Source organism: Syngnathus acus, chromosome 16 (assembly GCF_901709675.1).
Source record: "Syngnathus acus chromosome 16, fSynAcu1.2, whole genome shotgun sequence".
NCBI classification, from domain to species: domain Eukaryota; kingdom Metazoa; phylum Chordata; class Actinopteri; order Syngnathiformes; family Syngnathidae; genus Syngnathus; species Syngnathus acus.
Genome location: NC_051101.1, coordinates 7266078 through 7281851, shown reverse-complemented (window position 1 = coordinate 7281851; position 15774 = coordinate 7266078). Strand labels below are relative to the sequence as shown.

Genomic DNA, 15774 nt, shown 5'->3' with positions numbered 1-15774 from the left:
CAAAGTGCAAACCAGTGGTAGCATTAAAGGACAAGAAAGCCTCATTAAACTTGGCCACAAACATCTAATGTTCAAATCTGATTCTGAATCTGCATTTATTTATTTTTCTCTAGCACATCAGGTTTTAATAATAATAATAATTCTAATAATAATAAAGTAAATAATTTAGTAATATGTATTTATTAAAGGTTAGGTTCAATAACAGCAGGAATTCCCTTTTGTGTAATGTCATATCTATAAATTGAATCATATCTGCAGTGTACACATTTATATAGGTCAAAATTAAAAAAATTAAAAATTTTGAAAACAAATATTGATTTTTTCCAGTCTGACACATAACAGGGACACATCCTTGTTGACCAGCGTTATGTAAGCAGAATTATGTGTATGGGCACGCTTTAGCTACTGATGGAATGAATGGCCTCGCTGGTGTTTATTTATAATGTGGCTGTTAACAGAAGTAACAAGAAGATAGTAAATGCTTCTTTTGAATCGTGTCTGGCTGTCTGAGTCATGCTATTAAGTCTGCCAGCCGTGGTCTTGCTAGTAATCAAGATGATGTCACTACGCCCACCCCACTTTAGTGGACCACCATAAAATCTTCATTAACTGCACTTTTAACTCTGGCTCTCTTTCATAACCCAGTTTTTGACTGTAGAAGTGTATGTTACACCACTTTACAAAAAAGATAAATTCCTGTATTAGGTTTGTTTATTCTCCTCTCCAAACTCAAATGTCTAATGCCAAGCGTAGGTGACCTGCTGGGGATATTTATGGACAGAGGGCCAGGGTCATTTTCTCAGATCTCAGTCGAGATCTCACAGCCTCATAGCTGACCTATTCGAGATGTTTTTCAAGGCGAGTTAGCAGGAAACAAAGCTGACACAGAAGCACACATAGACGAGAAACAACGCCAGTAAACAGTGTGTGAGAAAAGTTCCAAGACCGCCGTCACATAAGATATACAGTAGACCCAAATGAATAGCAATGGAGACTCCAAACCACCACAAATTTATGAATAAACCGCATTTTTCATGAAAAATGGGAGGTTACCATACCTCCCAAAACTAAATAAATAAACATTTAAAAACATATTGCAAACGTTATGTGAAAATAGGTAATCCCATGAGTTCTACTATATGAGGGCAGACCGCTATATTTCAAATCCTAAGAAACTACGAGCCCCCGTGGAGTTTAATACATTTTCCCAGACTTCTCAACAGTCCTGCACTCCTGGAAGGATTCTCTGCAGCTCCCTCGCCATCTCAATGTCATCCACATCTTCAAAACAGATCCCCCTGATGACCCCCTTTAAGCTTGGGAAGTAGGATGAGAAAAGTCACATGGAGCGAGGTCGGGAGGTTTTTGAAGCTTGCCGATGTAAATAAAGAATAACATCCGGTGAGTAGGTTGGTGCTACGGAGATTTTGTCAGTGTAACAGCCTCTTACGTTTAGGTTGACTACTCTTTGGAAGCTTACTAATGTGCTTCTTCAGGTCATTGTATAAATTTTAAGCTCGATTTGTTTACGTTCAAAGCTACAGCCTGTAGAAACGTGGGTCCAGCACATCAGTGTTAGTCTCGGCCAAGAACTGTCGGATGCTGGGTATGTTATGTGCTGACATATTGTCGTGATGAAGCAGCCATGAGTTGTCCTGCTGCAATTTTTGTCTGAATACAATACATCACTGAAATTAGATAATACAGTACCTATCAACACTCTTGAACATGGCTAGAGCTAAGTTCAGGGATTCACTGTCTCCCAAATCAAACATGCGTCATTAACCGGCAGCTTGATTGATGTCATCCCAGGCTGATGGGAAGGGACTAATGTTGTTTGTTCTACAGGAAAGCACTGCCAAAGTACAACACAAAATTGTAACAGATGGAACATTAGCTGTGCTAAAAGGAAATTCAGCTAAACACAAAAGATCACTTTGGAGATATAAATGAACAAATGCATGTTGGAAGAACAAAAATAACTTTGATCGCAATAATCAGCTCACCATCATAAATAATGGATGAGGCCGTTGAACATAGCAGAAAGACCATTCAATGTTCCAAATAATCAATGTCGATGTTTTGATTATATTTCTCACAAAAAAATATGACAATTGCATATTCAGATAATATTGATATATTTTATTAAGAATTCACTTTTTTGTGTGAGTGACCTTTACCAAATATTTTAGTCACACCAAATTTTAAAGTAATACTTAAAAGCGCAACCGCTTTGTCGTATGTCTCTAAGTGTCTCGATTTGTTTTTGGATGTATTCCTAATCTCTTATTCCGCCAGAACGCCCATCATGATACAGCACAGTCCGCCAAATAATTTTCAAGCGCACATACTAATCCACTAAAATCTGGCCCCAAGTGTCAATCAAGCAAAACCCGCGTTGCTTTAGATAGGTAACATGGTCAAGAAAAGGAATATTTGGATATATTGTAAGGCGGAGCTCCCTTCCCATTCATTTCAATGTAATTTTACCACATGCTTTTCTATTTTCCCCACAAATCCATATGAAATTCTAAATATTGTTAAGTATGGCGTTGGCCTTGGTCAACTATGCCCTGTTGTCGTAAACCCGTGAAATCCGGGTATTTGTGCGTAAAAGCTTCCGTGCATTTTGGTTAGCGGTAATTTCGTTGCCACATAGTGCAAAGGCAATCCAAACTTTGAATGACCACAAAACCTCTAAAGTCTAAAGCCTTTCTAAAACTAAGAATACAATATTTCCAACTAGATCAGCTCGAACAACTTAAACAGATTTGACTGAAAAGGCAACTGTGTATTTGAATCTAAATCGGTGGCGCTCCATTTTGCGTGGGTGGCACTTTACAAGGAAAACACCGGTTTCAGGATCTCGTGTGTGCCCAGTGGCACAGTAATCATAGACTTGCGGGAAACAAGACATGAACAATCTTCCATATTACAAGGCACCCTCGGGGATACCACAATCTTGACAAAAAATCTTTGGCATGGATAAATGCCATCCTGCCACTATACTTTGCTGTAACATGTTTTAGGCTTGGCCATGTTCAGCAGAGACTCTATTCCTCTAAATCCACATGGAATCCACCTAACAGTCTTTGAGCAAGTGGGACATGCTTGTCGGAGAAATTAAATAGGAAGAAAATGATCTATAATTTACTTGAGATGCTAAGTGAATTTGCTCAAAATAACTGCCAATTCTTTCTTAAAATATGGACAGTATTGTCTGTATCCAATCATTATGGCCACGTCAAATTGTAAAAGATGACTATCTGTGTGAATCAGCAAACTACTTCTGCAAGGTACACGCTGTTAGTATGAAGTTTGTATTGTCTTATTTTTACTCTTTTAATTCTATTTACAAGAGAATTAGAATTTTCCTCATAAAGCAGTTTGTTCTTGAAAGTATTCACGTTTGTATTAATGAAATAATTCAACTCTTAAAAATACATCTGTTGGTTATCCTGTATCACCTCTGTGGGAAGGTTTATTTGAATAGACATTTGTTAACATTGAAAAGGCCTGAAAATAAATCTATTAAATTTGAAAAATGAAAGCGAAAGTCACTGGGGCATTACAATTACTGTACAGTCTGAAATGTTGCAATGGTGAGCTGTCAGAGCAAGCAAAACCTTCTTTCTGAAACCCTGCACTATATCTACACGATGACTCAGCAAGTTAATGTGAAATCTCAGTAGGTCGTGTTTTAACCTGATCACATTTATGATTTAACACTGTCATCTTCAGACTCTTTTGGTGTTATCTGATCCCTGACCCCGAAATGCCTCACTTTTGAGCACTAGTTGGAACTCTAGAAGAAGAAAAAAAAAAACTTTGTATCTGTAATAGTCTCTGTCATTATTAGAAACTCGTGGTATTCCAGTCTTTCTTCTGCTCAGGCATACCACAACCCCACCCTGAAGCAAATAGTCAATCATTACCAAAATTGACCCAAAATTGAAGACAAAGAAGTCTTCGGGGTGTGTGTACGCATTTGTTCTATTCATATAAAGTCATGCTGATGCTTTTAATTCACCGAGGTTTGGCTACACACGCGTTCCATGTTCATGGTGCAGTCTGGACTGGACTGAAATACTCTGGTTATTTTGAGACACACCCCCTTTTATGTCCTTATGTGACCTCTTTGAGACAGACGCTGATGAGAAAGCAACATTTGCTCCCTTCAAAAACACTCGCCGATGGGTGGGATGCAGGGATTTAGGCATCTAGGAGTAAAGGTCACAACAATAATTTATGGGTCTTCAAACTGTTCAAACTTCCGTCATAAAAACAGATGCATGTGATGAATTGATCGAAGGGTGACCGCGTACAATATCATGTTTTCTTTGTGTGGAAAAAGTCCAACCCAACATGCATTCCTATGTAAGTCAATTGAAGGAAAATATTTTACCATCCGCAAAAGTCATAGCTCAGATCAGCAGTACATGTTTATTCAGAATTAGCTGAGGCTCACAATTAGATGTTTACAATTGGTTACATTGGAGATATTGATCATATTTGTAGCCTTTGTTAACGTGATCAATAAGAGATTTTGTCACAAAATATAGTGTGCATTTATTTTGCAGATGCTGTGTACACAGAGAGGCGGCACGGTGAAATACTGGTTAGCCCACAGTTAGGATGGTGCGGGTTCGATTCCATCTCCGACACCCCTGTGTGGAGTTTGCATGTTCTCCCTGTGCCTGCATGGGTTTTCTCCGGGCACTCCGGTTTCTTCCCCTATCCCAAAAACATGCTTGGTAGCATGAGCACTCCAAAGTGCCCCGAGGTGTGACTGCGAGTGCGGCTGGTTGTTCGTCTCTGTGTGCCCTGCGATTGGCTGGCAACCGGTTCAGGGTGTCCCCCGCCTACTGCCCAATGACTGCTGGGATAGGCTCCAGCACGCCCGCGACCCCAAATGGATGGATGGATGGATACGCTCACTTTTTAACATCTTCCCTGGCCGCAAATCAGCAAACATGACCATCAAATGACCCCCCTACAACCTCAAAACCAAAGCAGCTGAGGAGAACCTGGCAGTAGAGCAACGAATATTGAAGAGGTTTATATTTTAATTATCTTCAGGACTGAACTGACCACTCAGCTGCTGTGGATTATTTGAAACGCGAATCGCCTGGAGATGGAAGCCAGCTGGCACGAGAAAAAGAAGAGTGTCTCTTAAAAAGGACCAAGGGAACACCTTCTCCCTCCTGCTGCGTTCTAACATAAGTTACATAAGAGTTGTGTTTTTCCAAAACAAGCCAAGTGTTGAATTATTAGCCACGTTTAAACTGCCACATCACAGTTTACAATCTTGTGATACAGCTGAGAGGTTTTTGATCCGCGATAAAACAAGTACGAATGCTCTTGTTTAGTCTGACCACTGGAGACTAAAGTGATCTGTTGGTAATGCCTTGGGAACTCAGTAAGGGATTGCGTACCTCATTCTCACTCAATACAGTTTAGAGATGAGTCATCTGTGTTGATCTTCTCCCAGCACAATTTCCCTGTTTAAGGTAAATATCACCAAACACTGTAAATATGACTAATGTTATCTCTGTGTGATTCATTTAGTAATTAAACAATAGTGGCATGTAGTCAGAGCCCACAGGACCTTCTCTGTAGGTCATAATACTGAGAAGCACTTATATTTACAATTTATTGTGGATGTTAATTTATTGCCAACAGTCTGGTATCTTCATTTCATTTCTTGACGGCAGCTTCTAATCATCATTTTTAGTACAATTACATTTCAACTTCTGTGTGTTGTTATTTTAATATAATCTTCCCAGGGCCATCACAATCCGAATCCTGGTATATGATACATACGCACGTTGAACAGAAAACAATACAGAGCTGCTCTTAAATCAGTTATCATGGTTTTTATGGCAACAAATAATCTACACTTCTGTATCATTTTCACAAAGTCATGTTGGGACAAAGTGAACAGTTGAATTGTTAATATATGAAAACTCTTGGATTTAAAGGAAAATAAAAGGACTCAGCCCAGGCCAGACTGAGATTTTGCACTTGGAAGAGGTCATATATGGGCCCTAATCTGGGATTGCTGCATGTTCAGTTACGCATTCAACTGCTGCTTGTGCAACCTAATTACTTATATAATGGGCTATTTGAAACTGTTAATTGGTTGTACGTGCTGACTGTCAAGTCCTGAGTATTAACTGATGTCATGGGTTTCTAAGATGAAGTCCCACATTTTGCCTTGAATAAAAGTTGATTGAAAGTGGTATAACCAACAATATTTGAGGCAGAAAACAAAACCAAGATTTTTGATAAAATATTCTTCTCTAGAGATTTCGTTCACTATAATATGAATGTATAAACATGTTGTTGGTCAGTAGAGCTCATGATCCTTCCATCTCCAGCGGCTACTCCACTTTCACTGCTCTTGTGGTGACAAGTTTAAGGTTGGAACACCAGGTATTACATCATGTCACGTCCACAGCAGGAGGTTCTTGGAAAACTCGCCTTTCATCCTTCATGCTCTCATGGTGGATGGGAACCAAAGACTCATGAGGGTTGCAAGGGTCAAGGGGTAAGATTGAGGAGAGGGATGCCATATTAGGGCCACTAAATCAAATGACTTGCAGTTTAACAACTAAAATCTCAGCAAATCTCCTGCAGGGGAGTTTTGGATCAAGTATCAAGGTCTGATGATCAAAACGTATATGTGGAAGGTGTAATGTTTATTGGACAGTTCAAAAGAGAAAGGCTGGTTTATAGATTTTTTTTATGACACCAAGAGAAATTAACTAGCGTAGAATAAATAAAATACGGGCATGGGAACAAAAAAGAGATGTTATATCAGTCAACATAAAGGTTGGTCAAATAAATGAGTTTTAATGTCTTTGGAACAGTCCAAATTTGATCAGATCTAAGAGTCTGCGGAGTTGGGATGAAAAAATGCAAATGCTCGGCCACCTTTTGATTTGTCACTGATATTAATTCCCCCAAAAGTTTGTAAAAGTTTATTCATGGTCATACCGTTGACACACACTTTACGTTCCAACACAGTAAAAGTTATAGGAATAATAAAAAAATGTTTTTTTAAAAAACACCTGCTGGTCGCAAATGCACACGTGATGTTCCCCACTGTGTTGCACACTTGAAAGGAGTGTGGTTGCTCTGTCGTAAACGCTTTGGCATTTGTGATCACATACGTACATCCAAACAAAAACCCACATGTATGACTCTGCATTTTTCGTGTTTTCCTTTGTGGATTCATCTGTGAATGATGGCAGTTGGCAGAAGGGTGCTGACCCACACTGACCTCAGGCGGACCAAAAGGGGTTTGTGTGGGAAAGACGGGGGTGGATATGGACCACTTCTCCCCTAACATAGTAGAATAGGAAATAGGAAGATCAGAAAGTAAGTCAGACAGATGATTCAATATGTCATCCGTAGCTAAACGGCTTGAGCAATAAATATATGCTGTACTCTCTTCAAAATTTGGAACACAGTATGAATTTAATGATTGTGGACAACCGAGTGAGTCAAAAGACATTTGCTATAGATAGTGACAAAACAGAACGGGGGGGTTAAGCAACAAAGGGCACAAATGCCATCATAGTCCAACTTCCAGAGGTGGGTGCATCAATAAATTTTGCCGGTCTGTCATTCACCAGCAGCCAGACCACCATCGTCAATCCGTCACTCTGTCATCATTATGTTAACTGCGCTTCTGTCAGTTTGTCACCGCTATTTTAGTATCGTCAACCAGTCCGTTAATGCTTCGTTGTTATTTTAACCAAATATCTGTCATCATTAAATTGTACGTTGTCATCAGTGATTAAAGACCGTCAGAAATCCTTTTTTTCTTCTTCTTCTACTATATACTACTTTCACTTTGGAGAAAAGTTAGTTTTTGTATAGTCCGGTAAAAAATGAAATTATTATTCTTTACGTGAACCCACCACCAAGGCTGGAGTGACTGGGGCTCCAATATAAAGACTCCCACCCCCACCCCACCACCACCAATTCCACTCTGCACCTCACTGGACCACCTCCAACGAAGACTTCAACACAAGCATTCCTGACATCCCTGAGAAGGTTGGCTGACCTGGGTTCCCCCAGCTCACCTGCTGCAGGATTAAGGACTTTCTTTCCAACCAATCAGTCAAACTAGATCCCCGCCGTTTTTCTCCTCTCGGATCTTAAGCGCTCACTCCCCACAAGGCTACATGTTGAACTCAATGCGCTACACCAACAATGGGAATCCTGCCCACTCAAGCAACACCATTGAAGTTTGCAGACAACATATCTTGGATCATGACCTGCAACTATCTAAGTGGTGCTCAAATAATTAGCCCAGCTAGATTGTAAGAATGGCAAACTAAACAGACAACATGATCATCAAGCTGAACACGTCTATTCTAAATACTCGACACGATGGTTGGTGTTATAGGGAGAGACCTCGGTGCACCTTGGTGTTGCAAATACACACACAAAAAATATAAAACTGAGAACAGATAAAAGATTGCAAATATCAAATTCATATGTAGTTGATGTTTGTAAAACTTTGTGAAATGTGGTTGTTTAAAAGTAGCGAATGTGTAAGTTTAAATCTAGCAATTTCTAAATCAAATAGAATTAGAAGGCTAAACAAAACAAGCTTAAACAAGCTTACCCATCACAATCCAAATGGATTTATCTCTGTGACCTTGCATCCCTTGAATCTCTTCAAAAGTGAACGCAGAGGCTAACAGTTTCATCAAATAAGTGACTGATTGTCATTAGAGAGAGATGAGCAAGGCCAATGATGCAGGCTGTTGCACTTGTTAGTGTACACTGCCATTCAGTGGTGCATCATGGTAGGTACCGAGACACATTCTGAGCAGGAAAGGTCATGTATGTGATTCACATCAAATATATTTTCACTTTACATTGACCCTAAGGAGGTGGCTATCTGCTTTATTGAACTGATGACAATTTATTGCATTCTCTGTAGTACTATTTCACTAAATATATACCAATGATCATCAAAGCATGGCCCAGACAGTGGTATAAAACTTTTATGTCTTTCAGAATGAAAAGAAAACATGCATTTTAAGCATTCAGTTTTTGTCACATATATTGTTTTTTTTTATAACGCAGCGGTTTTCATTCAATTTCTTGCAAGATAAGATACTCCAATGCTGGTTTTGCTTAAAACGTGCAAAACAACTTGGCTTGATGAAAGTCATGTAGGTCATTTCTTGTGTTATAAATGTGCTGAAATGCTAAATTAAACTTTTAACAAATAATGACTGAATATTTTATAGATTATTATTACAATTTTTTCCAATGATTTTTTTTCTTCACCCATCATCAATTTCATCAATAAATGTCTATACACGTTTTCTTGGAAATAAGATTACTGTATTCAACTTCGCTACCCAAACTTTTAGTACTCTACATTTGTCTATGACCAACATGATGAATGTGAACTGCATTCTTTGCATAAATAGTATTCTTTGTAGCACAGTTACTTCAAATGGGTTTTACCATTCAGAACTTGCATGTCCACACTGTTTATGTTTTCACAGTAAGAAATTTAACGTTACATCTTCTGCTTCAGAAAGCATTAGTCATAGCAAAGACGTAGGCGACAAAAAGTTGGACTCCAATCAAGACAAAATGTAAATTACCCATGACGAGTGTGCCAATAATCACACCCGCTACAGCTCCCGAAGTGCGTAGCCATGAGGTACACTCGGCTGCCATGGCTACCACTGCACCGATAGACACTCCGGAAGTGCCCACCACCCCCAGCAGTGCCCCGGCTTTCCCACCTTTTCCCAGAGCTGGGGATAAAATCTCTACCCCGGCTAGTAAAACGACGGAAATGATCGCAGCCCCTATGATGACTTTGCCCTCTCCAGCTGCATGCCTCACCAGAGGGCCCCCGACTGCAGCTCCCAAACTCAGCTGGCAAAGTTTTGCCGCGATAATTGCTGTTTTCAAAGCTTCTCGACTGGAAAGGTCACTCATGCGTTCGATGATGCTGTCACTGTTTACGTCCTGCGGTTGCCTTTTCTGATTCATGATCTCGTCTCCAGCTTGCACGGTGAGCATGGCGATAACGAACGTTGCGAGCATTCCCATGCATCCTATCAACATCCAGAACTTAAAATCAGAAGACTTCAGAATCAAATAGCCAATGATTGCGACTAAAGCTACCAGTACAATGAACACAGAATGGTGGCCCCCATACCCAAATAAGCCAAATAATGATGTTACAACAGCAACCACAGTCATTGGAATTCCTGAAAAAGCCAAAAAGTCCACATATTTGATCATCACAGTTTTGATCCAGTCTTGGAGAGTCCGTTGTTTGACCTCTGCCTCTTCAGCCTCCATCTTCTTCCTCTCTAGTCCTTCTCGCATCTTCCGCTCAGTGGCCCATGTCGTAATGTCTTTGGCGTCAGTGGCGCTCCTCCCAATATTTAGGATCCTATCCTCTATTTGCACAGCCACCCTTTCTCTCTGCTCTAAATCAGAAATCTCTAACTCTTTCCTTTCTGTGTCCCAAACCGTAGACCTTTGAGTGCAACAGGCCTCGCCTTGCTGCCAGAGGATGTTAAATACAAAGCGAAGAGGTGGTTTGAGGATGCTAAATATACACAGTGCAAACAGAAGACCAGTCATGCCAAAATTATTCACAATCGTTTCAATAGAAAAACCTAATGTGCCGCCACTGACTGTGGCCCCAAGGGCACCGGCAAGTCCTGCATTTACCCACAAGTTTGCGTAATTCGTTTGACTTGCCCCACAATTCCTTGTGGTGACGAAGAGCGAAGCTACCACCGCTGCTAGGACAACACCAGCTACAACTGAGGTCATGGCGATGGTCAGGGCAGAAGCCCCCATGAGAGTCCCCAGTCCGAGAGCACCCACTGTCCTGATGTCTTCGATCAGCGGTTTCAGTTGACTCGTTGTGGTCATTGCAGCCAGGGTGCTGTCAACGGGCTCGTCTATGGCTGCCATTATGGAGCCTCCCACTGCTCCTAGTGCAAAACCAATTGCTGCTTCCTCTAAAAGGACAAGAACAATGCTTTTTTTTAATGACAAAATATGATTAAATACGAAAATGCAGATTACATTTAGTGTGTCTGAGCAGAAATCTGTAAAAACAACAAATACCTGATCAAGATGGTAGATACTTATACTACCTTTCAAGTGTGATTTTTTTTTCCCAATCCAAATCCAGTTTAATCATTATTTTCTTTACTCATGCAAGCCCAGAGAATGAAGCTGAGACTTCTTTTGATTTTGCCACCATTCAGGATTTGCAGTCAAACAAGACTGGTTGATCAGGTTTAACAAGCAAACCACCACATGTTGCTTTGTGTCACATCCTCCGCCACATGAAAAGTTCATAATGGTGGACATGATGTCAAGTTTTGAAATGTATTTCATTACAACGTGGGCGTTTAAGAGAGTAACACGCTTGAAGCAGAATCAACCAATAGCCAATTTTACACAGCTGATTTATTCATCCCAACAGAACAACATTATATGTTTGATTTAAGACCCAGTAACCAACAGATTACGGTATTGATGTTGAACTTACTCATTTTTTTCCTGGTCATCATGTTTGATGTGTAGAAGACTCAAGAGGGAATCCTGCAGACGTCCACCTTTCTTTCTGGACCGGTCAAGTCACTGGAGACAGCTTGTCTCCTGTTAATAAAGCAACTTTAAGACACACCCACGCACAGACCCACATGCTCTAATCGTCAGAATCACTATGCAATACCGGTTTAGTTTCTTGGGTGCACGTGGAAAAGCATCCTGGTATGTCCTGGTATTTGAGTTTTTTAATTTCTCACCAAAAGGTGCGTTCTTAAAAGTAATCTCTCACAAATAAATACTCACATGACAATGAACAAACTGCAAAATCTCTGATGTGAAATTTTTTTAGTTTTTACAATTAGTTCTTTGAGAATCCTCAAAACAAATTTCGTGTTTCTTTGCAGAATGTCATTTGTCGAGGTGAAATCCACTAATATGAAATCCTGCATACAGGTATATATATATATATATATACTGTATACATATATGTATATATATATACATATATACACACACACACACATATATATAGAGAGAGAGAGAGAGAGAGAGAGAGAGAGAGAGAGAGAGAGAGAGAGAGAGAGAGAGAGAGAGAGAGAGAGAGAGAGAGAGAGAGAGAGAGAGAGAGAGAGAGAGAGAGATGCATGTGTGTGCGTAGTAATTAGAGATAAACCCGAAGAGGAACCATTTGTCTCTGGTACTTATGTTTGCCCCCGGAACCTTTTTCTCGTTACTCTTCAATGGCCGCTTTGGTGCGTACGCGTGTGCGGATCATGGAAGATATCGGTAACTATTTGCTTCCTGCGTGTAACATTGTATACTTCAACTGCATTTAGGATGATTTGTCTTATTCTGGGCAATTCGTATAAAACAGCGTCCTGAAAACACATTAGATGTCGTCAACGACTTTTTACTAGATGTGTGCGACTCGAAACATCGAACACGTATAATGAAACGGAATGCTTTTGTAGGATGTGTTGCTGTAATGCACTAATTAAGTAGCCTTTCGGAGTATTAAGGCTTCACTTTTAAGTATGATGCACATATGTGTGGTTTTGGTACAATTTTCAGCTTTCTACTCTCATTTTACAATAATCAAACACGTGAAACTCCTATACAGTACCCTATGAAAACTAGTTGTTGTCCAGATGACTTCGAAGTTGATTCTTTTGGCAGATGATGCTGAATCTTCTTTGGAGGACACAAATGAGCTGAACAACTCAGATGGGGGGAGTGATGATCACGTATCATCTGATGGAGGGAATGACGGAGATGATGCAGAGGATGAAGGTGGAGGTCTGGAGGAGGAGGAGGAGGAGGAGGAGGAGGAAGGCAATCCCAATGCTGGCTGGGCAGAGGCAATGGCCAAGATTTTGGGAAAGCAAACACCCAAGAGCAAAACCACCATCTTGGTGAAAAACAAAGAACTGGACAAAGTGAAGGCAAAAGAAAAACAGGAGCAGTTGGAGAGGAAGGAGCAGGTAATTAGCAAAGTGCTTATAAATGCAGAAATTCTGATCACCCCAACTAGACCTCGCCCAAAACTAGCTGTCTGTTGTTAAATGTTAGCAACACACTGAATTGTTTTCTAGAAATTTAATACACATTAGAAAATATCCATATTAAAATAAAACATTACATGACATACGGTTCACATTTGCAATGCTGACCTGGCTGCAAACAGCAGAGTAAAACAAAGCAAAATTAAAAACAAATACTCATACAACAAACAATGTAATATAAAACCAAGATAGCATTAGAGAAAACCTTCAACTTGTTTTCTTTGTATTTTATTGTGTAATATTATTTAACGTCAAAGTAGTCGTGTGAGCTGCTGGTAAGTTATTTCTTACGGCCAAATAATGGATCCTGGTAGCACTTAAAAATAAATCTATAAACACTAAATATCTTTGAAATCTTGCTCCCTGCAGCTGGTGTAATGACAGACATTGCAAATTTATGTATCACGGTGCTTGCTCTTTTCTTGTCCCCCAGACTGATAAGAAACGAGCATGGGAGATGATGTCCAGAGTAAAACCTGATCTAGTGAAGGACCGTGAGGTTGAAAAATCTTTGCAGAGAATTGCCACCCGGTGTGTTATTCAGTATTTTTGTGTAGTGTACACTCGTACACCGTGAGTGTGAAGGTTGATTTTGTTGTTGGTTTTTCCACAGAGGTGTCGTGCAACTGTTCAATGCGGTAAAAATGCACCAAAAGAACATCGACAGAAAGATGGCGGAGGTTGATGGCTCAGAGAGAAAGAAGGCAAAAATACTTTCCTCAGTTTCCAAAAAAGACTTCATCGATGTTCTAAGGAAAACAGAAGGTGGCGCCAGAGTCAAAGTCAAGGCAGAAAAGGACACACATGTAAGTGATTTTTTTTTTTCACCTCAGAAAAACAAATGTCTATCCTATATTTTGTCAAAAAACTAATTTATGCTGATTTGTTGAGTCAATTTACCCCTTTAAAGACGTTTTTTATAATGACTTGTCTATCAACGATTAAATGAAGTTTGCACGAAGTGGACAGTGGGAAGGTTCTTGCTTGAGGAATTTAAAATATCAAAATATAAAATAAGAAAGTGAAATTCCAGGGAGCAGGAAAAATATGTGAATAAGGTGCGCTGTTTAAGTTTGAGGAAAAAATTATGCAGCTCAAAGCCCAAACCTATTAGTTATTGTGTCTGTGCATCCTCATAGACTACTGAGGTGGAGGAGAAACCAGCGTGGAGTGTCCTCAGTGATGACTTTATGATGGGAGCGACGATGAAAGACTGGGACAAAGAGGAACACACAGGAAGTGGTGCAGATGGAATTTAATCCAATTGACACTTTACGAAGAAAGAGACTATGACTTAATTGTGATGAGGTTCAGACTAACCCGCAGCCAGGTGACAGTTCAATCAATAGGGGGCAGTGTTGTATTCTGCGAGCTACAGTACTGTACTTGCTTCTGTGAATGAAATAATGGGAAATTCTTCATGGGATTGGGGTCTGCTCAGAAAGGATTGAGAATTTCCAGAAATGTTGTCCTTTGTTGATATGAGAGAGGCAGGTCATATACATGAAAGCAAAATAAACTTTCAAAAGAGGACTGATACAATGTTTCTTTAGCTGGACTATGTACCAGTTAACCACAAGGCTGCTTTGTTCAGCTCAAATATTCAAAGGTTGTTTATGACCATGTTTTGTACCTTTTTTTTTTTTATGTACCCTGTGTAAATATCACCCTTTGTACAGTGCCACGGAAATCAAAAGCTGTTCCCCTACTATACTGCAACGTATCAGTGTGGCTTATTTACTTTGCTCATGATTTATGGAAGCACCAAGTCAGTGTTTCTTCCGGCTCACTGCATCTTAAGTGTTTGCTGTCCTTTGTTTCAGGGACAACTTTTGTTCACTGAATGTCAAATCCGCTCACGTTACAAGAAAGAAAGAAATCTGGGAAAGACGATCACAAATTTACCGAACTCATTATCCATAAATGTAATCTATAAAAAAAATATTTTGGGATTGTTTAGAATAATCCCACAGCACCCCAAAATAGAAAACTAAAAAAATGAAAAACATCCAAAGTAACCAAATGAAGTTCAATAACAAAACCAAAAAGTATTTTAAGGGGTGTTGGTAGAATATATTCATCTTAAACAGTCTAAACAAATGTGAATAGGTAAATAATGAATACAAATGACAACATAAGGAGACAGTAAAATACACATTTCTTTTTTTGTTGCGGTTATAAATATGAGTATTATTTCCTGAGTGCCTTATATATCTTTTGTTGTGAATTGCAATTTTTATAGTTACTTGTAATGCGTAAATAGATGACAATGATAAATAACATCCAAAGTACCGCAATGAACTCCAGCAGGCTGCCAGTAGTAACCTGATGTGGTGATGTGGCACTAACATTTTTGCTGACTCGTTTTATATTTGAGCTTCCTGTGTCTGGCCTTCGTTGTCGTCACAACCTGAGGAAATATTTGCACTTTGCGTTATCAACAGAGGAGGGAGGAAAGCGACGAGTCAGGCTGTCGGCGCCGTGCTCGATATGAGTCTGTCATGGCAACACTTTGGCCTGCCATTCTGGTATGCCACCTTTTATCCCGGAATGTTGAAACAATCCAAGGATGTAGGACCTGGTGACGCCTCAGTCACCATCCCCAATCTGCCTACTCAGACAATGACTTCATTGAACTAATAAG

General features: G+C 39.8%; 2 protein-coding genes and 1 long non-coding RNA gene across 4 annotated transcripts; 2 read left to right on the top strand and 1 right to left on the bottom strand.

Annotated features, from left to right (window-relative positions):
• Positions 1–5332: 5332 nt before the first annotated feature.
• LOC119135949 lies at positions 5333–9250 on the top strand. The gene is made up of 2 exons (XR_005100644.1): positions 5333–6550; positions 7257–9250. It is a non-coding gene; the product is annotated as an uncharacterized LOC119135949 (long non-coding RNA).
• On the bottom strand, positions 9012–11725 carry LOC119135948. Its single transcript, XM_037273979.1, has 2 exons — positions 11567–11725; positions 9012–11027 (listed from the first exon to the last, which is right to left on the bottom strand). The coding sequence occupies exons 1-2, from the start codon at positions 11586–11588 to the stop codon at positions 9568–9570; spliced, it is 1482 nt and encodes a 493-aa protein (XP_037129874.1). The 5' UTR covers positions 11589–11725; the 3' UTR covers positions 9012–9567.
• Positions 11726–12284: 559 nt separating this feature from the next.
• Positions 12285–14849, top strand: rrp15 (ribosomal RNA processing 15 homolog). Of its 2 annotated transcripts, none has more exons than XM_037274060.1 (5): positions 12285–12354; positions 12745–13049; positions 13564–13661; positions 13744–13936; positions 14270–14490. In XM_037274060.1, exons 1-5 carry the CDS (start codon positions 12309–12311, stop codon positions 14387–14389), a joined length of 762 nt encoding a protein of 253 aa, XP_037129955.1. In that variant the 5' UTR covers positions 12285–12308; the 3' UTR covers positions 14390–14490. The 2 variants fall into 2 exon arrangements, with proteins under 2 accessions (XP_037129955.1, XP_037129953.1); XM_037274058.1 differs by having other exon boundaries at positions 12288–12354; positions 12742–13049; positions 14270–14849.
• The last annotated feature ends 925 nt before the right edge of the window (positions 14850–15774 follow it).

Excerpts from the sequence above, each read along its gene's own strand:
- LOC119135948 (XM_037273979.1), bottom strand. The coding sequence starts at position 11,588 with ATGATGACCAGGAAAAAAATGA. Across the intron at positions 11,028-11,566 it reads GATGACCAGGAAAAAAATGA|AGGAAGCAGCAATTGGTTTT; the intron begins GTAAGTTCAACA and ends TTGTCCTTTTAG.
- rrp15 (XM_037274058.1), top strand. The coding sequence starts at position 12,309 with ATGGCCGCTTTGGTGCGTACGCGTGTGCGGATCATGGAAGATATCG. Across the intron at positions 13,662-13,743 it reads TTGCAGAGAATTGCCACCCG|AGGTGTCGTGCAACTGTTCA; the intron begins GTGTGTTATTCA and ends GTTTTTCCACAG. Across the intron at positions 13,937-14,269 it reads AGGCAGAAAAGGACACACAT|ACTACTGAGGTGGAGGAGAA; the intron begins GTAAGTGATTTT and ends GCATCCTCATAG.